Genomic DNA, 25,738 nt, shown 5'->3' on the forward strand with positions numbered 1-25,738 from the left:
CCAGTATGGTAACCACTAACCACAAGTGGCTATGGAACACTGGAAGTGTGGCTAGAGCAACTGTTAGAAACTGGATTTAAAATTTTATTTAATTTTAATTAATTTACATTTAAATAGCTACATGTGGCTAGGGGCTACTGTATTACAAAGTGCAAATCTAGACTTTGTAAAACACATAAAACCTCAATCAGGTGAACTGAATTCCAGCCTAGTTCTGCCGCTGACTGCTTTGTGACCTTGGTCAAGTCATTTAACCACTCTGATGCTGTTTCTTTATCTGTGAAGTGATAAACTAGATGATTCCTAAAATTTCCTTTAAATCGGGGCACTTGGGTGGCTCAGTTGGCTAAGTGTCTGCATTCGGCTCAGGTCATGATCCCAGGGTCCTGGGATCGAGTCCCGCATCAGGCTCCCTGCTCAACCAGGACCCTGCTTCTCCCTCTGCCTGCTGCTTCCCCTGCTTGTGCTCTCTCTGTGTGTCACATAAATAAATAAAATCTTTTTAAAAAAATTCTTCTAAATCTTTTACACTCTGCTTTAAAAATAGCCACGTAGTGTGACTAGAAATTGATACAGTTACTTTTCAACTATCCTCATGAAAATTATTTTTTTTAGTTACACCACACATATTCATGAACACACATATACTCCAAATAATCTATAATACACAAATGAATTTAAGAAGATGCAGGAGAAAAAGCAGTTTTATAGTAATCCTGTTGGATTTATCCTGCCTACTACCACTCCTGGTGTGCAATGACACCTGTTGGGAGAAAAATATAAAGCTGATTCCTTTGTATTAGTACCTGATTTATTGGTTCATTGATTTATATAATTTATAAATCTATATAATTTATGTAATTCATTTAGTTGCATAATAAGTACCAAGCACAATTATTGTATGACATGATAAATGTTGTGGAGGAGGGAAGACAGCTTCTAACTTAGCTTAGTGTGAAGGGATGTGAATATGTGAGTGCGCATGAATGTGAAGGGGCGTGAATATGTGAGTGTGCATAAAGTTTTCTCAAAGAACGTGAAGAAAGCAGAAGTCTAATCTTTAAAGAATCCACTCAGACACGTGGACTCTGTTCTGCCCTTAGCCGTGGGCCAGAGGGCTCTTGCTTTTGGGCCTATGTTCTAAACCCATGTACTCCTCATGGGTAGCCCACCCCCTGACCTTAGACTCTGCTTTGGGCAATAGGGACCCTGGAACTCTCTGCCCCAATGACTGGAGCTCATTTCAATGACTCTGAGTTGCCTCTACCTCAGCTCTGTTTTTCCAAAAGTGAACCATGCCACTGGTGTGCACAACAATGAACTGGTAGAGGAGGCCAAGAGGTGGGTATTTTGAGGCGTGTGGACATAGTTTGATCTTTGAACATTCCAGAATGTCTACAGGTGACAGCTCCAGTCTCATAAAGTTGAGGGATGAGGTAGGTGTGGGAAAGAAAGGGAACAGGCCAGGGCCAGAGGCTGGGACTGGGTTATAGCTCTCTGCATGCCACCACACTCTGGCTTGGATCTACAAGGAGTGTAACAATTTTGCATTTGAACTTTCCAAGTCACTATGAGAACCTACCTGTGAAAGTCATAGGACAGAACATATTTTACTTGTCACTTTATTAGTTTGGTTAATACCTTTTAAATATTTCAACACATTGTATGAGGGCATCCATTTATATTCTTGCCGTAAAATGTGCACGTCTGCCCTTAATCTGCAGATGTAAGGCACAGGACTTATATGGACACAACTTTATTTTGAGAAGCTTCTTCTTAATCTAATAATGAGATATGAGAATTTGGTAAAGAGATTTCAATGTCATTGATATCCTCATACAAGAGTGATTTATTTTGCCTCAGTATAGCTCTATAGTACTTTGGATCCTACAGTTAAAAGAAATGATAATTAGAGAGGTTGATGATACATTTGAAGGAGACATTTTTTAAGGCTTTTTTTCACTGTTGTTTATTGTACCTCATTATTTACAGAATGTGTGGGTGTGCATATATAACATGGATAAATGACTATGTAATGTGTGCCTGTGCATTTACAATGAAAACAGAATAGAATGAAAGGACTTTAGATCTGGAAGGGGACTCAGATATCATTTAGTTTCACCACTTTTATAGATGAAGAATCTAAAACCTAAATATTAAATTTGTCTGATATAGCTTTCTAGACCTTTAACTGGAGCCAGAGTAAGACAGTTAAAAATAGAGCTGATGCACATCCTAGAGGTTGTTATGAAAGACAAAATGAGATAGAGAAGAACACAGACAGTAATCTATTCAGCCTTGTAGACTATCTTTTCATACTTCTGTTACTTGATTGTACTCTTTTTATGTTATGTTAATCACCATCATTACATCATTAGTTTTTGATGTAGTGTTCCATGATTCATTGTTTGCGAATAACACCCAGTGCTCTTAAACCACTACTGCAAAGGATCCCTTTAAAGTCAACTCTTTGTTTCTAAGACACTGAACCAGCTTTAAAGAAAAGTCAAGTGTCACGCTCTCCTACCACACCAAGGTGACCTTTCAACACTAGAAGTCCATGCAGACAGGAATCCAAAGTGAGTTCCTCTGAGTTGGGCAACTGGACAGGGCAGTGGGACTGCACCAAAAGGAGGCATTACTTGTCTACTCTCTCGGTCCATTTGGAAAACCAAACATTACAGGCTCTGGACAAAAGCACCAAGGAGATGGGAAGGACTCTGTTCTTGTGGCCTTTACTTGTACTTCACGGACAATCAGATTAGGTGAGGATAATAAAGCATTAGAACGGTTGCTAAGGCATCTCAGCAGGCAATGTGCACAACTGAAGTAAACACAGTTTTACTCAACAAGATTCCATTGTTAAAATCTAGTCTAATAGCTAAATATCCTAGGATGATTTTGGTCATTTTTGTTATTTGTGATTTGAAGGTTTGGGGTGTTGCTTTCTTCGCTAAATTAAAATCACAGAGAAGCCTACTGTTGTCTCCCTTGTCTGCCATTCTGCTGACCAAGATAGTTGGCAGAGCAAAGTACAATTAAGTAAAATGACCTTTAGATGTGGGAGAGTAATACATTATAACTAAATATATTTAAAGTGAACCTTCACATATTGGTTATTTCAATTTTATTTTAAATAAAGCAGAAGTAATTATTTATGCTTATGTTATTAGCTAGCATAAATGCATTATATTCACTTGACCCTAATGTATTAAATGTGTTTGCAGGCAAAATTAAAATAAACTGAAAATATCTATAACATGTTCAGACACAAGTCCAAATTTCACCATAAGGAACAATAAGAGCAAAAGTTTTTCTGAGTTTTGAAAAAAAACTCTGACACCACCAGAGCCCAATGAATGACATTTGAAATACTCTTATAATTCAGAAAGAGATGAATGGATATGCTATGGAGTTTGCATATATTTGGGAGGAGAATGAGGGATGAAGATAGGGTTTCAGAGTAGAGAAAGTGATTTGGTCTATAAAGCCTTGGATGTAGACACTTTGGGCCACAGAATAATCTCCAGGAAATTGGGATGAATTGGCATATTAATAAGATATTTATAAAACATCTATCCTTTACGTTTCTGAGAACTCCTGTATTTGCCAATGAAAGAAATAGTAAGACTATCAAAAGAAAAGCTAATTTCAAAAATGGTATTTGAACAACTATTTAAACCTCTGAAGAACTTGAAAAATAAAGATCACTTGCGCTAGGGTTCAGAACTTTAGCACTTCAATGGTGGTCAGTCCTTCCTTTGATTCTTGGGTCTAGTTTTATGACTCAGAGCCACTCTCTTCTTATTTAAATGGAGTCCAATTTATTTTAGCTCAAGATTCCATCTTTTAAAATCTCATCCTGAACTTCTCAAAAAACCCAAAGGTCATGTTTACAGAATAGATGCACAGCAGGATTAAATAAATGTGGAACTGCTTGAGCTGCAGGCCTTCTTTTTAATTCTATCAGAGATGCTGTTAATCTTCAGATGATTTTTTTGCAATATAAAATATATATCCTGGATTATGAAAACTAATTCCCCACCTGACACACTCATAAACAGTTTTGTAAGAGCTAATTTTAGAATGTTCCCAGGTTTTTTCATGTCATCATCAGAAACAATTTACATTTTAAAAAGTTCTCCAGTGCCCCTCAAGACCCTTTTATAAGCAAACACTCCTCCACGATACAAAGCAATAAATGTAGTGAGTTTTGCATACTGTGGAAAAGATGAGAGCCATGCTTTTTATTATCTTTCCTTGTTTTCACTGGTGGATGAGAAGAGAATTGTTATGAAAAACTGATAATGTAAGATGATCGGAGAAGGCCAAAAAAAAAAAAAAAAAGACAACAGCAAATACGACCAAAGGAATAAGTTGCACTATCAATCACAGTAGTTGATACGCTGCAATTTAACTGATAGCTATAATCACACTGTTCTTAGCCCTTACATTCTTTCTGTATGCTAAGTTATGTCAGCAGGGATTCATCTTATGAGCAATATTCTGGTTTATGGAACTCTCTGTAGTTCACAAAGCATTTTCATATTATTACTATTTCATTTGCTTCACACCATAATCCAATGAGATAGATGAATTAGGAATTACTGCTTATATGTTATAGATCAGTAAAAAAGATCACAGACTATAGTCATACACTCCTAAGCAGTTTTGAGGTCAGAACTACTGATGCAATGTACTTTTCTCCCTACCAGACTTTGAGTCAAAATTAGCATGCAAACACACACACACACACACACACACACACACACACACACACACACACTATTTAAAAGAAAAAAATTTCCAATGAAAATTTTCTCCCATGAAAATTGCTATTATTTTTCCAGGATCCTCTTCTTTCTTTGAGATGGGTTAAAATATTTAGGTGTTATTTGAATTAATAAATATAACTAGTGGTTTTTTGAGAATGATAGTTTTTTAAACCATAGAAATATTTCACTTTAAGCAAATATAAGATATAAAAATTCAGTTTGCTGGGAAGAGGAATTAGAGGATTATATTGCTTTACAAAAAGACTCTGAATGGGATTGCTTTAAATAGCAAAATTCCCCAGAACATTTAAGATATGTTGATTTATGAAAATCTGATTCATATAGAACTTTACAGGAATACATCTGTTATATAAATCTGTGTTCACCTGTAATTTACTCTAGGGGGAACAACTGAGTGATAATAATAATAACACACTCATATAGTTCTTCGTTATGTATTTTAAAGTGCTCTCCCCTAATTTATTGCATTTGTCTTTGGCAACCTTATAAGTGAGGCAGAGAGGGTATTATTATCCTTTCTTTATAGATGAGAAATTGAGAGGTTAAGTGACTTGCCCAAGGTCAGACAGACTCTTCATTCATTTACTGCTATTTGAGTGATGTAGTTTTAACGGGTTAGTCAAGGAAGTAAGGCTCTTCCTCCTAATTTTTTTAAGCAGCTGTGAAGGCTATTAAAACAGAGGTGGATGATCTCACAAATATAATGCTGAACAAAAGAAGCCAGACACAAAAGTGTACATACTGTATGATTCTATTAAAATAAAATTCAAATGCAGGCAGAATTAATTTATGGTGGCAGAAGTCAGAATGGTGGTCAACTTTGGGAAGAGGCGGATGGTGACTGGAGGGGAAAGGGGGGTTTCTGGGATATGCTAATATTGTATTTCTTGCTCTGGTTTGTGGTTACATAGTTATGCTCACTGTGAAAAGTCACTGAGATGTATACTTGTGATTTGTTTACATTTCTTTATATATATTATGGAAGTTTTCTTTTAAAAAAGAGTTTTATATCTTTAAAAACAGTACAGCACTTTAGAATATCATTACATTAGCACTGGGTGTTATGCACAAACAATGAATCATGGAACACTACATCAAAAACTAATGATGTAATGTATGATGATTAACATAACAATAAAAAAGGAAAAAAGAAAAAAAAGAATATCATTACATTACAAATATCCTTTGAACATTTGTGATTTCAATTAAGTTTCCTAGCTGCATTCTAAAAATGAAAATATGAACTAAATTAGAAGAGTTTAAAGAGAAGGAAAAGTTTATAAAAAACAAACAAACAAGCATCTGGGATCATCTTCACCTGAAAAGTTGCTATCCGAAATGGGAAATCAAAGCAAACTAAGATAACATAATTCATTTAGGACCAGTGGAACATTTACATTTAATGACATTAAGCTAGGAATTGTAGAGAAATGACATTAAATTGTAATTCACATAGTATATTCTAGAGTATATGTATGACTCTAAGGAAAATAAGATTTTAATTTTTTTAAAAATCTGCTTTATTTTAGAATTTCATATTTTAGACTGCTACATTGGGCATCAAGGTAGAAAGCCAATGGCAATGATAAAAATCTGAGGAGAATGTGCATACCTGGGGACAAACATGGGCTCCTGAGAATCCCAAGTAGCCTTCCATGTAAGAATGTTTGGGAGAAATATGTTTTGACCATCATCCAGGATAGAAATTACAGCTGCATTCAGTTGCTTAAGGCAGTTTCAAAATTTATATTGCAGTTTTCTAAGAATCCTTCACCCCCTGTGACCCTGTAACTCTGAGAACTAATGCCGCGCTTGTACCCAAAGTTACCACTGACGACATATGTTTTGTTTAATTTTCACACATTATCTTTTTTGTTGTTTTTCTTTCATTTTATTTTTCTAAAAAAGAATCAATTATAGTACCTTCAAGTCATCTGAATCAATTCTCTATCTTGATATCATAGGTTGGGAACAAAGAATTTCCAGGTGTGTGTGTGTGTGGAGGGGACAGACCCCATTTCAGGGTACTTGCCTTTCACCAGTCATGTTTCAAAGCCAACTCCACCACAGCTAGGACTACAGCTTGGTGAGTCTTTTCCCAGGAGGGCTTTTGAAGGCATCCTGTTCAGGGAGAAGCCTTTAACCTTTAACCCATTCACACATTTGTTTTAATTCCTGACCAACTGCCGTATTCTTGTGGGTTAGGGCCTTGCTAACTAATTTTTAAAAACTACATGTTAGACCCTAAACACCTGTAAGTAGCAAGCTGCACATTGTGTATAAGGCACACAATCAAGTTGATTGTGATCACTACATCCAGGACAAGTGTGAGACTTAGCTGTCTTCTGGAATCTGGGTTATTAGAAGGTCAACCCGTGTTCCCAAGAACATGGCTCCAGAGATAGGGAGGAAGAGATAGGAAGAGCTAGGTTGAAGGAATTCTACTCTTCAAGGCTCAGCAAGCTGCCCCAACTTCTCTTTCACTGTCAAAGGATAAACAAATCATGACGAATGGGACACGCATGTCTATGGGCAAGTCCATGTGGAATCATTTCATGATGTTTTTTAATGACAGGGATCAAGAAGGCACAACTGTTTCTTTCTGGGGGAACACTTCAACAACAAAAACTCCTTGAATCCCTGTGGAAGCCTCACTACACTAATTCACAGTTAGTCATATTCCTCTGAATGTGACTTTTGAAAACTGAAGACTCATTCCTATTTAAGCTAATATGCATATCCCTGAATTAAATCTTCCTTACAGCAGCTGAATAAAGCAAATTCCATCCTTTGACCTTCCTCACTGTCTCTCATTCCTCCCACCTGAAATCTCTCACTATTTCCTTATCCACAATCTGGACCACAGTTTTAAATAACTTAGACTTCCATTATTTTTAGTATAGAAAAAGAAATTGAGATACTTGCCATCAAGCCTTGTTCTCCTGGTTTCCCTGGTTCACCCTTAAAAAAGAATAGTGATAATTTTTATTTATGCTGTAAACATTAAAAAGCAATTTCAATCTTTTTTATTTCTCTTTCACAATACCCACCGGGGTGCATGAATGTCAAATATACTTTTCAGGCTAAGTAGAGAAATGCAAACACAATGTAATAAAAAGAGAGCCAAGTTCTTTCTTCAAATGCATTTTCTAAACATTTTAGGATTCAATAAAATGAGTCTAGATCACAGCAGAGATTTAAGAATTATGCCAAGAATGTATTCTAAATAAAACTAGTAGGGGTGATTATATTGTAAGTCAATAAATAGTCCTAGAAAAATATTTAATTGCAATTCTAGTAACATCTCATTTATTATGTTCTGTTCATGATGACATAAAGATGATGACCTAGGCCTCTTTATGAGAACTCAGAACTTCCATATACAGGACAGAGAGACAATTGCTCTTAGTACAGGAATTAAATAATAAAATGAGCAGATTGATTTTGAATTTTGGTTTCCCTGGATTAATGATGGCTGAAATAACATGTTTTATTAAAAATAATAGCATATGTTAAAATACATAGAATTTTGTGCTGTATCATACCACTATCATAGTTTTCTAATACTCAGATTCATATAAAATTCCTTATTATGTTTTATTGTCATATTATTATATTGATAGTTATTGGCAACAGATAGCTTTTGGAAAGACCATTCTTGTAACGTTGATAGCTATAGAAATTGTTGGACTTTAAAAATAAGTATTTCTCAGTTTGTTTTTATAAAACCTTTTTCTAGTGGTTATGATGGTATATAAAAATTAACTGTGAGACTATAAATACAGTTTAATTTCTCTTTGTGAAATTAAAAAAAAAACAAACCCTGTTCATACTTCCATGTAAAAGCTCCATTTCTTACTCAGATGAATAAACTATATTCATTTAGGGGATAACATAATTTTTCAATTATTTACAGGTTGTCATACCTTACCTTTATCTTATTTCTTAAAAGTAATCTATACTTTGAATTTCCTGTAGAGTATACAATACCCAATGATCTAATTTTGTACCACCAAAATGGTTTTAACTACTCTTCTTAGTTGAAGAAACACTCATTGTATCTTTCTTGGCAACCAGCAATTATTTGGGGAGCTTTTAAATATCCCTAAAGGTGTGCTGTCTCTATCATTTGGGATATCATTCCAGGAAAATATCAGACCTTCGAAAACAGTTTCAAGATGAAACCACTACCTTTGATGGTTCAGTGAAAGCCATCCTAACAACCAACCAGTCATAGGTTAGGAGTCAATCCCTCACTTCAAATGACAAATTTACAGCCACTTTCAGAAAGAGAAATGGGGCTTCCAAGAGATTGTCTCAGAAAAGCCATAAAGTACCCTATATTCTTACAAAGAGAATCACTCTTTGAAAAAAATATGTAAATATATGAATATAAAAATGAAATACACCAAAACATTAATGACTATGGCTTATTTTTTTTTTCTTTTTGGTTCTTTAGTTTTAAAAACTTTCTACTTTGTGGATAACTATTTTCATTCTTTTGTACTATGAAAACACTCATGAAAATAATTTAAGTCAAAGCAATAGATAAATAAATTAATTCAGCAATAAATTTGAATTTCAAGTCCTAAGACCATAATATAAGTATAAATTTTTTTTATCTTTTCCATATATTTCTTTCAATTGCTGGGTTGTCTCTACCAAATCAAACCACGTAACTACTGTATTACTGACACTTGATCAATCTTAGTGACTAAGTACTTAGATCTAAGTATTGAGATGGCTTTAAAATCATTTCTATTAATAAACTTCACATATAAAGGACAAATGATATTCAAACCAGACCTCCTGATGTTTTAACCATTAATGTTACTGTTTTATTAGCATTTTTTTCTTTTTTGGTCAATTTATTTACAAAAGAGTAAACTTTAAGAAGATTTACCTCCTTTGCTTTCCATAATTCATATGGGACTTTATTGTCTGCCACTGATCCTTTGGAGAATGTTGCCAATCTCTCACCTAGATTTTCAAGCTATTCTCCCATCATTTAAGCCAAAGGCACTGATGTATTCTAACGTAGTCAGGACACAAGTGAGATCAGGCATGCTCAATCATGGACTTCTTGAGGCTTACCTGAAAACCAGTTTAGTTGCCTTCTCTGGGTCTCTCTTTGTGTTTCATGTGGGTTCCCCAGAGATTGAGTGGTAAAGCAGAATCCTGCTGGCAGTGCCCTTTCTGCTTGGGGACTTTCACCCCACTTCCCTGCAACCCCCTAAGGCCCCTCCTTACCCCACTCCATCCCAGTTCTCAGCCCTTAAAACAAATGGATCCAAAATGCAACTCACGGGCACTCCTGGCATTCCACGGGGGCCATCTTTCCCTGTGTCCCCTGGAGGCCCTCTTGGGCCAGGGGGGCCTGGGGGTCCTGGAGGCCCAGCCTGTCCTTGGTCACCCTGTAATGGAGAAGGGAACAGACCAACAATGGCCATGAAAGATAAAGACCCAGGTCTTCTTTTCAACACTTTAAATTTGTATTATCTAATCCACATTTACACTATGAAAAGAACCAGAACAATCAGAAACATGAAGCCTGTAGGCAATTTGCCTGCCAGCAGGGAGCAAATAAATATTCATGCTGGGCGAGCTGAGTCAATGCTATTTAAAATCAAAGCAGCTCAGGAACCAGCACTCTCAGCTTTTGGAAGTAGTGTGTAAGTTATCATGATAGTCAGAGCTGGTATAAAACTTTTGCATAACTTGATTCATGACACTGCTGCATCAGTTATATTCATCTTGTTTAATAAAATGGCTGCATTTGTGGTTGGACAAATGTGTTTACTTTTTCACAACTTATAAAATTAAACATACAAGCTCTTGTCAAACTGTGTAATAATTGATAAATTACCAAAGCAAGAGAGCTTAGAAACTGGATCTATTACTGGATATAATTTCAGCTGTCTTTCTTTTTTTTAATTAAGGAAAAATTAGGCATTCTTGCCTTTTTACTTTGGTACTTCCATATACATTTCAAACAAATGCAGCTCCCTAGACATAGTTTTGCTCCAGGATAGTTCCAAATAAATACCCCCACCCATGAGAGATAAATGGTAAAGCAACTGTAAATGGAGTAATAACTGAATGTTAAGAAGAAATCAGACTTGAGCAAGAAGAAGCACTACCTTAATGAGGCGGCGTTTAATGAGCTGCTGATCAGCAGAGAGAAACCCATGATTGATTTTAGGAAACACCATCTGATCAGTCAGGTGAGGTCAAAGGTTGAAGTTCAGAGGTGAGAGAGTTGGAGAATAGACATCAGAAGGCCCCAAGAAAGAAATAAAGATATACACATTAGACTTAGAATGATCATTAAACAAAATGGAACTGGTGCTTGTGTCTGACGTCAGACTTTCTCTTATTGTAAGAAACATAACCTGAAAATGGGATGGCGAGACCAGATTTGTAGTTAGAGAGGAGTCTTTTGTGTATCCCATCATTTTGCCGTGGGCATTAGGCCTCTTTAATGCAGTGTATGAAAGAAGCAGGGACGCTCCCATCACCCGCACCCTGCACACTGAGCAGAAAGTCTGGAAACAAAGCACCAGTTCCAATTCCGTCAGACTTGTCAACCAGCATAACGTGGCATGAACGCAACCGCCATTTTATAAATGCCTGAAGTCCAGAGTCCTGAGGGTTCTTTAATTGACCGAAAAATGTCACAGAGTGTTGGCATGCATGCAGATCAAACCATCGAGGTGTGGCACCATCCTAGATGGTCATGCCTGCCTCTCTTCATTATCCCTGCTCGACTTCAATATCCTTCTCTCTTCTATGTTCACGATTCTCCCTCTCAATAGCTATTTCACCTCGTTGATGTAGGTGAGGCCCCAAGGATCCAAGACCTCAATGCATATGGTGAAAGGGAGCAACTGGACTTGGCAAGCCAATTTAGATGTTCTTGCTCACTCTTATGCTGATTGCGGGCTCTGACTGAGCAGCATGGGTGTCAGCCACAAACCTTGACGGTGAGGATCTGATTACTGTGCAGAGCAGCAACTGTGGGGAAGCCTGGTAGACCCTATGGACGTGGGACAGTACCAAAACAACACGACACAAAACGTCACACAGACATCCCACTGATAGACAAACAAAACGAGCATGTACCTAAGACCACCCTGTCCCGGCTCTAAGTCTTATCTTGTTTGACACACTGTACAGGAAATCAGACACACGAGGCCCCCCAGCAAAACATTCCTTTAGTGGAAAGGCCAGATTGAGAACTCATTGTAACTTGCCCTTGTGGCAGTTACACTGGGATCTGTGTACACACTCTTAACAGTTCTGGAATCTTACATACAAAATGTTAGCACGATATGGAGATAACTGCAGACACTGTTACGAAAACAACACTGTAATTTCCCTCCATTGATATTCTGTTTACAACTCAGGACATAACACATATTAATTCTTTTTTGGACAACGGTGAACAGAATTTTGCAGTCTGATCAGAAATATTCCTCAGAATAAATGCAGTCCTCCTCACAAAAGATAGTCTTACCACCCACATATCAAAATTTTTCTCTCCAATCATACGATGACTCTCAGGTCTTTCCTGTTTCAGGAATTCCTGCAGAGGTGGTGGATGCAAATCTGTCTCTTATAACATGCGTATTTCATGTCAGAGGGATTTATGGTCACACTCAGCAGTAATCGCTTCTGTCACGTAACTTTTCCAAAAGAACTTGACAGTTCACACAACCCCTTGAAGCAGAAAAGTGGTTTTTGAATTCCTTAACCAGGGAGAACGGGGGAGAGATGTTTTAGACACTCGTACTTCACTAACTTGTGCTAACTCGTGTTCACAGGCATTATCAATTGGGTAGGTCTGAGAGAGAACTCTCGCCTTTGTTCTGTTTCTTTTCCAACAACATGAGATACTGGAGCCTTTTATTCCAATTTTTTTTTCACACAAAACATGTTTATCATATAAATAAAATAAACAGCAACCATAGCTTCCCTGGCCTCAGGTGACTGCAAGCTTCCTAGACGTTCTCTCCTCGTTGCCCTTCCCCTCTTCCACTCAAATCTATTCTGAGGATATTTTTAGTGAAGGCGAGTAAGTTTCTAGTTTTTAAATTTTATTAATCGTGGTATGTTTTTCTCCCCTATTTCCCCCTTATTCGGGATATATTTTCCTTTTTAAAAGAACCAATAAAATTATGTCTGTGGTATGAAGACATCTCTTCAGCCCTAATGCCTTTGTGTTTCATTCCTTAGAGCTGGGACTTCTCAGGAAGCAAAGCAGGGGAAATCTTATCTGTTTTGCCAAATCCTTTCTGATAAGGCTATTAAGTTTCTGGGTAATTTTGAGGTGACCTGTGTCTTCTTTTTCTTCTCCCAAAGTAAAAGTCCTTGAAACAGACGCTACCCAAATTCAGAAATACTACAAGTTGGAAAACAGATGTGTACAATTTGCTTTTGTTTTACTATGGAATATGAGCTTAAAATGTTATTAGATGGTAATGTGCCAGCATCTTTCCATCTGTGACTCATTAGCCCTATATTACACAGTCAGAATTTTATATATAAATCTCATATTTATGTAACAAAGAACAAAAACAGATATAAACAAGAAGTCTATGAGGGATCAGAATCTTGACTAGTGGCAATAAATCATAATGTCACTTTGAACAGGATTATCTAACAAAAATAATTTAAAATTAAAAGCCTTTTAATAGCATACATGGTAGGCCTTACAAATGTTTTGAAATTTGAATGTATAAATAGTCACTTCTTGTACTCCTATCTGAGCATGACCAGCTTGCTGTTTGATCATATTTTCTAAATGCTCACAAAAAGCACTGGTTTTATAACTTCTTAGTTTGGTTTCCAGTGTTGGTGATATCTAAAGAGGAAAGTGGATAGGTAATTCTCTCCTTGGACAGATCCTTTTCATCAAACAGAAAATCTCTATTTGAGGAAGCTAATTTTATATTCCTCAATCATCTTAACTGTAGAAAATGCTACCAATTAGGTGCTTAGAGTTACATTTTGAAGATTTTATTAGTGAGTTAGGCAAAAGGACTTGAGAAGTTTATATGAAACAGAGTAGACAGAGACATGTGGAAGAATTCTCTTAAATTCTAACAAAAGTCCCATGGCCTGGGCCGTAATATGCTAGGACCCTGTGCTTTTCAAACCTGGGCAATGCTTGAAGGGTACATGCCAGTGTTGGGCGGGGGGAGGGTGGGGGGGTAGATAAGGGTTATTTAAAGACAATAATAAATATGGCACATCTTTCTTAAGATTCAAGTTTGATAAACATTAAATAATTTCACATTTTTTATGTAAATCAAACATTGTCATATTACGGGGTAGAATGCAAAATTTGTACAAATTTTTAAAAATTTTACCATTTTCTGGTGGTAGAGAACCTCATACCACAGGGGATACCTCTAGATTACAGGTAGATACTGAACTGACCCTCTCCTTCCCACGGGAGGTCTTTGGAGGATAAGTTTGAAAAGTACTGGTGCCGAATACTTATCTGTAAGTAATGGTTTTATGTGGCCATAACAGTTAGGCTTCCCTGGCTGTTCACACAGAGTGTACTTTTTCATTAACTATGCCATTTTTTTTTCCACAGTATCATTAGTCATAGTCCTTTCTAAATAAATGGAATGGACATATTTCACTTGGTTTTACATCTTGGAAAGCTTGCCTGGTACACAGATGGTTCAATTGGGTGTGGGAAAAAAAATTTGTCTCCGGAAAAACATGGAGAAAGAGTCCAGGAATAAGCTGAAATGCTGAAATAATGTGTACAATTTTCACTCCCAAATATTTTGAATTCTTAAGAAATTGGATGTACGAGAGTATAAAACTACCTTACACAACCTACTTTCCTCTTGAGGGCCTACACAGACAACTTCATGAATCTTCCTGACATTCCTCAAAGTAGGTTACAATCTCAGACCAGTGTTTTAACATCATTTTAGGAGGAGTTTCATGCCCCTTCGTTACCTTGTAGAAGCAAAGAGGAAAGCCTATCCCAAAGAAATGCTGAACAAATAGATATTTCATAAGACATGCTCCTAACTACTTAGAAGTCATAAATTCAAGATGCTATTATTTATTGTATACTCAGTGATGGTGTTAGATGATTACATTATAGTGAGAAAACTTTGTGTTTTGTCAAAAGTATTCAATAAGGCAATGTTAGAGCCAGGAATTTAATCCATGACTTCTAATTCCAGACTTTGTCATCATGTAGGATATGTTTTTGTAATTTCTTTCTACCTTTACAGTTTGAATATTAGAAATATCAACAATATATAAGAAGTATTTATTGAGTGCCTTCTGTGTAGCATTTGCTGTACTAGGTGAGGGGATTGAATGGTAAGCATGACCACAAGCTCACAGGGGTCAACATCTAGAGGAGAAATAGGAAAAAAGAAGCAGGCAGTAATCATATGGAGGGATGACCATTTTGGTGAAGGAGAGGGGCTACAAAGTACATAAAAGTGTACCTAATGGCAGGTTTGAGGAACCCTGGAAGACTTCCCAAGCCATGTGAATGAGGGGATGGGAGTTAGTACAGCAAGAGGAATACTAAAGACAGAGATCCCATTTAGGAAAATATTACAATAGTCTAGTTGAGGGACTGGGCCCTAGAACTAGAGAAGGGACAAATCCATAGTTTCAAGTGATATTAAGGAGGTAGGATTCACAGGACCTGTAGTCTGGCTGAGAGCAAAAGGGAGAAGGAGGAGCAGTGAGTGGCCCTAGGTCTCTCATCCGAGTAGTGGAGGATGGTAGAGGAAACACTAGAAAATAATGGGTTTTCTGGGGCAGCTAGGTGGTTATGGATGACGAATTCAGTTAGGGACCTATTGAATTGAGGTGTCTATGAACAGCCGAGGCATGGCAGTTAGATATGCATATAAAATAGTCAGGAGAGAGGTGGGATTCACAAATCTAAGGGCTGCTGAAGTCACGTAAAAAGGCTGCAGAGAGAGCAGATTTAGAAAACAACTCTTTGGAAAGACTTCAATTTAGGGATGAGCAGAGGAAGAAGCAACTACAAAGAGAAATAGTAAGTGTGGTTGTAGAAGTAGGAGGAATGCTAACTCACCTCACAAAAAATTCTATACAGGCAATGATTCAAAATGATTCATTAATGAAAACTGCATTAATTAATTGTGCTGTATAAATAAATATACATGAACTGAATTCCTCCACTCACTGTTGCACTGAGGTAATATAGAGGCTAACAGTGGCCAATGCCACCAACAGTGGATGCTCACTGATATGCACAGGGGAGTATATCTGAGGTTGTAGAGGTATAAAGGAAAAATTAAACTATTAATTATAAAAGTGGACAAGGAACCTCAAGAGCAAATCACATTGGAAGCTGAGAAATGAAAATCCCCGAGTTTCTCCATAATGTAAATAGTATCATGACTGTGTTAGCCTCAAATATATCATGCATTACAACACAACAATTACAGTGGGTATGTGTACAGCATAAATAAAGACGAATATTCCTAGAAGTTGATAGAACAATTTCTAGCTAAGAGAGACCAGATGGGGAAACATTGTAATAGGATGCAAAAATATTTAGGTAAAAGAGTAACTTCAGTTTAACAGCAGGAACTGCTAGAAAGCAAAATAGGGAAAGAAAAAAAATTAAGAGAAAGGAATTTGCTGCTAAATCATTTCATATTGCAGTAAATGGTATACTCTGAATAGAAAAATCAACTACACGAAGCTAAATAGCTAATGGAATCCTTTGAAGAACCAAATACCATGAGCCTATGAAAATCAGAATTTATAACTGATGGAAAAAGATTGGCTTATGGAAATATTAATTATGGGAAGAACTAGCTTTCTGAGTTTGAATATAATATTGGCTCAAAAAGTTAATTTCTTTTTTCTATAGATACTCTAAGTTCCAAGCTATTGGGTTCTATCATAAATGTTAATCCTAGCCACTCCAAGAATTATCTTTTTATATATAAATGATACATCTGAATTTGAAAATTATTTAGAAGAGAAAGAGAACAGTACGATCTCCACATTGACAAATGTCATTAAATACTATAGCTACTAAAATGCTAAGTAAACACAAACTGCAAAAGATTTGTGAATAAGCAGAAAGATGGCAGATACTCTTCAACACTGGCAAGTGTTAAGTATAAGAAAAGCTTCCTAAATTACACGTACTGAGAAAGTCTCCATTAGTTATGTATGATCTCATAAGGGATTCCATGGGTTGTTGTAGTGTTTGCTAAAGATACACAGTTAAGAAAGGCCAACAGAAGATGAGAGCCCATGAAAAGAGGTAAGAGTCCTAAAGAAGCATTGTTCTGCCCTGAGGCAACCAGAGAAATGTAGACACAGGATACAGGGAAGAAAAATAAAACAGCCTTGCAGTCTGGAAGACTGCACAAAAATAAAAACTGTGTCAGTTTTATTTATATAAATTTAGCTATCATCAAATCAGAACAACTCTCTTGAAGTGAACATCAAGAGAACAGTCCTGTCTTAGAGGTTCTTCACAATAAAGATAATAAATAATGATGATGGTGGTAATGACAGTGATCAGCATTCACATGATACATACTATGTGCCAGAGATTATGCTAAGAGCTTTATAAATGTTAACTCTTTTACTCCTCACAACAACCATTTGCCAGATGAGGCATTTGAGGCACGAAGCGGTTAAGGGTTTTGCTCACCTAACTAATTGTAAGTAGAGGAGCCAAGATGCACACCCTGGCCATCTGCTCTAGAGTCTATACTCTTCATCATTACACTTTCCATAAATCCTTCATAGTTTCTGAATTTCTTTCCCATTTATTCATTCATTTTTCAAGGAGAATTTAATAGCATCCTACTGGGAACAAGGCAATATTTGGACATTGAGATTAGAAAGCCTTATCCCAGGCTTCATGGAACTTAAAGGATAACCAAGAAAGGCAGATGTTAAACAAGCAATTACAAATGCGGCTGGGATCTCTTTTGAGATATATATTTATATATATATACACACACACTCCTTTTTGCTTTTATTTTTTCCAATTCCTTTGCCCCTCAGTCAAGTTCTTAGTTAACTACCTGCTATTGCCTCAGGAGAGGTATAAGAAGGCAGGGTGGAAAACAAAACTTGTCTACCAACATGTCTAGAAACCAGAAATATCTAGGAAGACACTCCCTCAAACTGGAAGGAAGGAATAGGTCTGTGGTCCCCAAGAGCAGAGGAAGCCTAAGCCCTGCTTCCCAGAGGCACTTCCAGGAAGCAACAATGGCCTGAAGAAAAACGGCCATGTGACACGTCTAGATGCAAGAGATCATGGGCAGCCTTGCAAAAGATTCCCCTGTATTAAGCATGGCACAGAAGTAGCAGAAATTTTCCCATGCCCTATAACATAGAGAATTTTTTTTTATTATGTTATGTTAATCACCATACATTACATCATTAGTTTTTGATGTAGTGTTCCATGATTCATTGTTTGCGTGTAACACCCAGTGCTCCATTCAATACGTGCCCTCTTTAATACCCATGACCAGGCTAACCCATCCCCCACCCCCTACCCCCTAGAACCCTCAGTTTGTTTCTCAGAGTCCATAGTCTCTCATGGTTTGTCTCCCCCCTCCGATTCCCCCCCTACATTTTTCCCTTCCTACTATCTTCTCTTTTTTTTTTAACATATAATGTATTATTTGTTTCAGAGGTACAGGTTTGTGATTCAACAGTCTCACACAATTAACAGCACTCACCAGAACACATACCCTCCCCAGTGTCTATCACCCAGCCACCCCATCCCTCCCACCCCCCACCACTCCAGCAACCCTGTTTCTTTCCTGAGATTAAGAATTCCTCATATCAATGAGATCATATGATACATGTCTTTCTCTAATTGACTTATTTTGTTCAGCATAATACCCTCCAGTTCCATCCATGTTGTTGCAAATGGCAAGATTTCATTTCTTTTGATGGCTGCATAATATTCCATTGTATATATATATATATATATATATATATATATATATATACCACTTCTTTATCCATTCATCTGGCGATGGACATCTTGGCTCTTTCCACAGTTTGGCTATTGTGGACATTGCTGCTATAAACATCGAGGTGCACGTACCCCTTCGGATCCCTACATTTGTATCTTTGGTGTAAATACCCAGTAGTGCAATTGCTGGATTGTATGGTAGCTCTATTTTCAACTTTTTGAAGACCCTCCATACTGTTTTCCAGAGTGGCTGCACCAGCTTGCATTCCCACCAACAGTGTAGAGGTGTTCCCCTTTCTCCGCATCCCCGCCAACATCTCGTTTCCTAACTTGTTAATTTTAGCCATTCTGACTGGTATGAGGTGGTATCTTATTGAGGTTTTGATTTGGATTTCCCTGATGCCAAGTGATGTTGAGCACTTTTTCATGTGTCTGTGGGCCATTTGGATGTCTTTGGAAAAATGTCTGTTCATGTCTTCTGCCCCTTTCTTGATTGGATTATGTGTTCTTTGGGTGTTGAGTATGATAAGTTCTTTATAGATTTTGGATACTAGCCCTTTATCTGATATGTCATTTGCAAATATCGTCTCACATTCTGTCGGTTGTCTTTTGGTTTTGTGGACTGTTTCTTTTGCTGTGCAAAAGCTTTTTATCTTGATGAAGTCCCAGTAGTTCATTTTTGCCCTTGCTTCCCCTGCCTTTGGAGATCTTTCTAGAAATAATTTGCTGCAGCCAAGGTCGAAGAGGCTGCTGCCTGTGTTCTCCTTTAGGATTTTGATGGACTCCTGTCTCACATTTAGGTCTTTCAACCATTTTGAGTCTCTTTTTGTGTGTGGTGTAAGGAAATGGTCCAGTATCATTCTTCTGCATGTGGCTGTCCAATTTTCCCAACACCATTTGTTGAAGAGACTGTCTTTTTGCCATTGGACATTCTTTCCTGGTGAAGATGAGTTGACCATAGAGCTGAGGGTCCATTTCTGGGCTCTCTATTCTGTTCCATTGATCTATGTGTCTGTTTTTGTGCCAGTACCATACTGTCATGATGATTACAGCTTTGTAATAGTGCTCGAAGTCCGGAATTGTGATGCTACCAGCTTTGCTATTCTTTTTCAACATTCCTCTGGCTATTCAGGGTCTTTTCTGGTTCCATACAAATTTTAGGAGTATTTCTTTGAAAAAAGTTGATGGTATTTTGATAGGAATTGCATTAAATGTGTAGATTGCTCTAGGTAGCATTGACATCTTCACAATATTTGTTTTTCCAATCCATGAGCATGGAACATTTTTCCATTTCTTTGTGTCTTCCTCAATTTCTTTTTCTTTTTTTTTTAAACATTTTTAAAATTTATTTGACAGAGAGAGAGAGACACACAGTGAGAGAGGGAACACAAGCAGGGGGAGTGGGAGAGGGAGAAGCAGGCGTCCCGCCGAGCAGGGAGCCTGATGTGAGGCTCGATCCCAGGACATGACCTGAGCCGAAGGCAGATGCTTAATGACTGAGCCACCCAGTCACCCCTGTTGTCCTCAATTTTTTTCATGAGTATTTTATAGTTTTCTGAGTATAGATTCTTTGCCTCTTTGGTTGGATTTAATCCTAGGTATCTTATGGTTTTAGATGCAATTGTCAATGGGATCAACTCCTTAATTTCTCTTTCTTCTGTCTTGTGGTTGGTGTATAGGAATGCCCCTGATTTCTGTGCATTGATTTTATATACTGCCACTTTACTGAATTCCTGTTTGAGTTCTAGCAGTTTTGGGGTGGAGTCTTTTGGGTTTTCCACATGAAGTATCATATCATCTGCAAAGAGTGAGAGTTTGACTTCTTTGCCGATTCGGATGCTTTCTATTTCTTTTTGTTGTCTGATTGCTGTGGCTAGGAATTGTAGTACTATGTTGAATAGCAGTGGTGATAGTGGACATCCCTGCCGCGTTCCTGACCTTAAGGGGAGAGCTCTCAGTTTTTCCCCATTGAGAATGATATTCACTGTGGGTTTTTCATAGATGGCTTTTATGATATTGAGGTATTTACCCTCTATCCCTATACTCTGAAGAGTTTTGATCAAGAAAGGATGCTGTATTTTGTCAAATGCTTTTTCTGCATCTATTGAGAGGATCATATGGTTCTTGTTCTTTCTTTTACTAATGTATTGTATCACATTGATTGATTTGCTGATGTTGAACCAATCTTGCAGCCCAGGAATAAATCCCACTTGGTTGTGGTGAGTAATCCTTTTAATGTACTGTTGGATCCTATTGGCTAGTATTTTGGTGAGAATTTATGCATCCATGTTCATCATGGATATTGGTCTGTAATTCTCCTTTTTGATGGGGTCTTTGTCTGGTTTTGGGATCAAGTAATGGTGGCTTCATAAAACGAGTTTGGAAGTTTTTTTTTCCATTTCTATTTTTTGGAACAATTTCAGGAAGAATAGGTATTAATTCTTCTTTAAATGTTTGGTAGAATTCCCCTGGGAAGCCATCTGGCCCTGGCTCTTGTTTCTTCGGAGATTTTTGATTACTGCTTCAATTACCTTAGTGGTTATAGGTCTGTTCAGGTTTTCTATTTCCTCCTGGTTCAGTTTTGGTAGTTGATACATCTCTAGGAATGCATCCATTTCTTCCAGGTTATCTAATTTGCTGGCATAGAGTTGCTCATAATATGTTCTTATAATTGTTTGTATTTCTTTGGTGTTGGTTGTGATCTCTCCTCTTTCATTCATGATTCTGTTGATTTGGGTCATTTCTCTTTTCTTTTTGATAAGTCTGGCCAGGGGGTTATCAATCTTGTTAATTCTTTCAAAGAACCAGCTCCTAGTTTCGTTGATCTGTTCTACTGTTCTTTTGGTTTCTATTTCATTGATTTCTGCTCTGATCTTTATTATTTCTCTTCTCCTGCTGGGGTTAGGCTTTATTTGCTGTTTTTTCTCTAGCTCCTTTAGGTGTAGGGTTAGGTTGTGTATTTGAGACCTTTCTTGTTTCTTGAGAAAGGCTTGTATTGCTATATACTTTCCTCTTAGGACTGCCTTTGCTGCATCCCAAAGATTTTGAACAGTATGTTTTCATTTTCATTTGTTTCCATGAATTTTTTTAATTCTTCTTTAATTTCCTGGTTGATCCATTCATTCTTTAGTAGGATGCTCTTTAGCCTCCGTGTATTTGAGTTCTTTCCGACTTTCCTCTTGTGATTGAGTTCTAGTTTCAAAGCATTGTGGTCTGAAAATATGCAGGGAATGATCTCAGTCTTTTGGTACCAGTTGAGACCTGATTTGTGATCTAGGATGTGATTTATTCTGGAGGATGTTCCATGGGCACTAGAGAAGAATGTGTATTCTGTTGCTTTGGGATGGAATGTTCTGAATATATCTGTGAAGTCCATATGGTCCAGTGTGTCATTTAAAGTCTTTATTTCCTTGTTGATCTTTTGCTTAGATGATCTGTCCATTTCAGTGAGGGGGGTGTTAAAGTCCCCTACTATTATTGTATTCTTGTCAATGTGTTTCTTTGATTTTGTTATTAATTGGCTTATATAATTGGCTGCTCCCATGTTAGGGGCATAGATATTTACAATTGTTAGATCTTGTTGGATAGATCCTTTAAGTATGATACAGTGTCCTTCCTCATCTCTTATTATAGTCTTTGGTTTAAAATCTAATTTGTCTGATATAAGGATTGCCACCCCAGCTTTCTTTTGGTGTCCGTTAGCATGGTAAATGGTTTTCCACACCCTCACTTTCAATCTGGAGGTGTCTTTGGGTCTAAAATGAGTCTCTTGCAGACAGCATATCGATGGGCCTTATTTTTTTTATCCAATCTGATACCCTGTGTCTTTTGATTGGGGCGTTTAGCCCATTTACATTCAGGGTAACTACTGAAAGATGAATTTAGTGCCATTGTATTGCCTGTAAGGTGAGTGTTACTGTATACTGTCTGTGTTTCTTTCTGGTCTATGTTACTTTTAGGTTTTCTCTTTGCTTAGAGGACCCCTTTCAATATTTCTTGGAGGGCTGGTTCCACGTTGCAAATTCCTTTAGTTTTTGTTTATCCTGGAAGTTTTTTATCTCTCCTTCTATTTTCAACGACAGCCTAGCTGGATATAGTATTCTTGGCTGCATATTTTTCTCATTTTGTGCTCTGAATATATCATGCCAGTCCTTTCTGGCCTGCCAGGTCTCTGTGAATAGGTCTGTTGCCACTCTAATGTTTCTACCATTGTAGTTTACAGATTTCTTGTCCCGAGCTGCTTTCAGGATTTTCTCTTTGTCTCTGAGACTCGTGAGTTTTACTATTAGATGTTGGGGTGTTGACCTATTTTTATTGATTTTGAGGGGGATTCTCTGTGCCTTCTGGATTTTGATGCCTGTTTCCTTCCCCAAATTAGGGAAATTCTCTGCTATAATTTGCTCCAATATACCTTCTGCCCCTCTCTCTCTTTCTTCTTCTTCTGGGATCCCAATTATTCTAATATTGTTTCATCTTATGGTATCACTTATCTCTCGAATTCTGCCCTCATGACCCAGTAGTTGTTTATCTTTCTTTTTCTCAGCTTCTTTATTTTCCATCATTTGGTCTTCCATATCACTAATTCTCTCTTCTGCCTCATTTATCCTAGCAGTCAGAGCCTCCATTTTTGATTGCACCTCATTAATAGCCTTTTTGATTTTGACTTGATTAGATTTCAGCTCTTTTATTGCTCCAGAAAGGGTTTCTCTAGTTTCTTCCATGCTTTTTTCAAGCCCAGGTAGTATCTTTATAATCATTATTCTGAACTCTAGCCCCGACATCTTACTAATGTCTGTACTGATTAGGTCCCTGGCAGTCGACACTGCCTCTTGTTCTTTTTTTTGAGGTGATTTTTTTCATCTTGTCATTTTGTCCAGAGGAGAAGAGATGAATGAGAGAACAAAATGCTAAAGGGTAACAACGACCCCAGAAAAATATATGCCAAAGAAATCAGAAGAGACCTGAAACTGGGGGAAAAGAAAGGGAAAGAAAGAAAAAAGAAAAAAAAAAAGGAAAAGAGAAAGATAAAAAAAAAAGAATATGATCAAATATGATCAGGCTGGTGAATAGATCAGGGCCACACACTAGATTTTGGGTGTATTTTGTTCTGTTAGAAGAAAGTGCCTCCCAAAATTTTAAAGAAAGAAAAGCTTATATATGTAGAAAAATAAGGGTAAATACGATGAAGGGATGGAATATGACTGTAAAGATGAAAATTATCAAAGATTTTATAAAAGGAATTGATAAGTTGGTTGAAAAAAGAAAGAAGAGAAATTAAGAAAAAGGGCGGGGGAGAGAATGTGATCAGGCAGGAGACTTGAACAAAGCCATACACTAGCGATATAGGGTATATTTTGGTCTGTTAGAAGAAACTGTAACCCAAAATTTTAAAGAGAGAACAACTTATATATATATATATACCAAAAATAAGCTTAGCTACTATGATGGGATAGAATATGACTCTAAAAATGAAAAATAAAAAAGATTTTTAAAAAAAAGATTGATAAGATGTTGGTTGAAAAAGCGAAAAAGAAAAATTAAAAAAAAAGGAAATTAAAAAAATTAACTTTGAAGGACTAAAGAATCAGGGGGAAAAAAGCCATGAATTCTATGTGCAGTATTCCCCTAGCGCTGGAGTTCTCCCGTTCTCATTGATCGGTAAACTTGGTCTTAGCTGGCTGTTCTTGCTGATCTTCTAGGGGAGGGGCCTGTTGCCATGGTTCCCAAAGGTCTTTGCCAGAGGCGGAATTGCCCTGCCCTTGCCTGGTCCGGGCTACGTAATCTGCTCAGTTTGCTCTTGGGTGCTTTTGTTCCCTGCAAGCTTTCCGTGCAGCAGTGGAGGACGAGAGTGAAAATGGTAGTCTCCCCATCTCAAACCAGAGGAGCCAAAAAGTCGGGGCCCCGCTCCTCAGTGCACCCCCAGAGAAAAGCAGTCACTCCCGTCTCCCTGGTCTCTGGCCGCACTCCGTGCTCACCCGGCCTGTGACCGAGCGTTTGTATCTCTGGCACCCGACCCCGTGTGGAGTCTCCAAACCCAGCAGATCCCTGTGGTGCACTCCCCCGCCACTCCTCCCGGGGGAGGAAGGGGAGTCTCCCCGGATCTGCCGCTTGTTGGGACTCTGCTGGAAGAGCAGTGGCCTGACTGTGCTGGGGATCACGGTTTATGGCACCCCGAGCTGAAAGCCCACTCCTCGGCTCCATCTCTGCAGCCAGCTTCCCTGCTCTGATACCTGGGAGCTCTGCCGCACTCAGGCACCCCCGGTCTTTCTGTGACCCTGAGGGTCCTGAGACCACACTGTCCCCGCGAGGTTTCCACCCCCCGCTTAGCCACTGGAGCAACGTCTCTCAGTGGAGCCGACTTCTAAACATTCTGATTTTGTGCCCCGCTGCTCTATCACTTGCTGGTGGCAGCTGACGGAGGCCCCTTCCCCCGCCGTCTATCCTCCCGAATATGGCCTCGGATTCACTTCTCCGCATGTCCTACCTTCCAGAAAGTGGTCGCTTTTCTGTTCAGAGTGCTGCTTCTATTCTTTTCTTCAATCTCCTGTTGAGTTTGTAGGTGTTCTGAATGGTTTGATCCCTATCCAGCTAAATTCCTGGGACCAGGCAAAATTTAGGTCTCCTACTCCTCCGCCATCTTGCTCCTCCCCCCTCCCATGCCCTATAGATGCACAAATAGTGACACACTATTTGTGAAGGCCCATGCAGGTCAGTGAAGCCATGCTGCCTTCTCAGTAGCAAACTGTGTGAACTGATGGCTAAAGAAGGCCAGGTGCCCCTCAATTTTCCCCCCAAACCTTTTGATAGTACAAGACTTTGGAAGTGTGAATCAGTCCAAAAGGAGGAGGAAGTGTGGAAATCCCAAGAAAAGTGATGTCTGGTTTTTTGTCAGCTCAGAAGAAGGGAGGATTGGGGCGCCTAGCTGGCTCAGCTGGTTAAGCGTCTGCCTTCAGCTCAGGTC

General features: G+C 38.0%; 1 protein-coding gene across 1 annotated transcript in view; it reads right to left on the reverse strand.

The window, feature by feature from the left end:
* The window catches only part of COL25A1 (collagen type XXV alpha 1 chain), a 459,511-nt gene that overhangs the window by 111,998 nt on the left and 321,775 nt on the right, over positions 1-25,738 (reverse strand). The window contains exons 8-10 of the mRNA XM_073892101.1: positions 11,773-11,832; positions 10,103-10,210; positions 7,722-7,757 (exon numbers count right to left, since the gene is read on the reverse strand). Of these exons, the coding sequence (XP_073748202.1) occupies positions 7,722-7,757; positions 10,103-10,210; positions 11,773-11,832 (204 nt within the window). The remainder of the gene's footprint in view (positions 1-7,721; positions 7,758-10,102; positions 10,211-11,772; positions 11,833-25,738) is intronic.

The sequence above is a fragment of the Callorhinus ursinus genome, unplaced genomic scaffold (assembly GCF_003265705.2).
Source record: "Callorhinus ursinus isolate GAN/ISIS: 27379988/994484 unplaced genomic scaffold, GSC_fseal_2.0 scaffold4, whole genome shotgun sequence".
NCBI classification, from domain to species: Eukaryota; Metazoa; Chordata; class Mammalia; order Carnivora; family Otariidae; genus Callorhinus; species Callorhinus ursinus.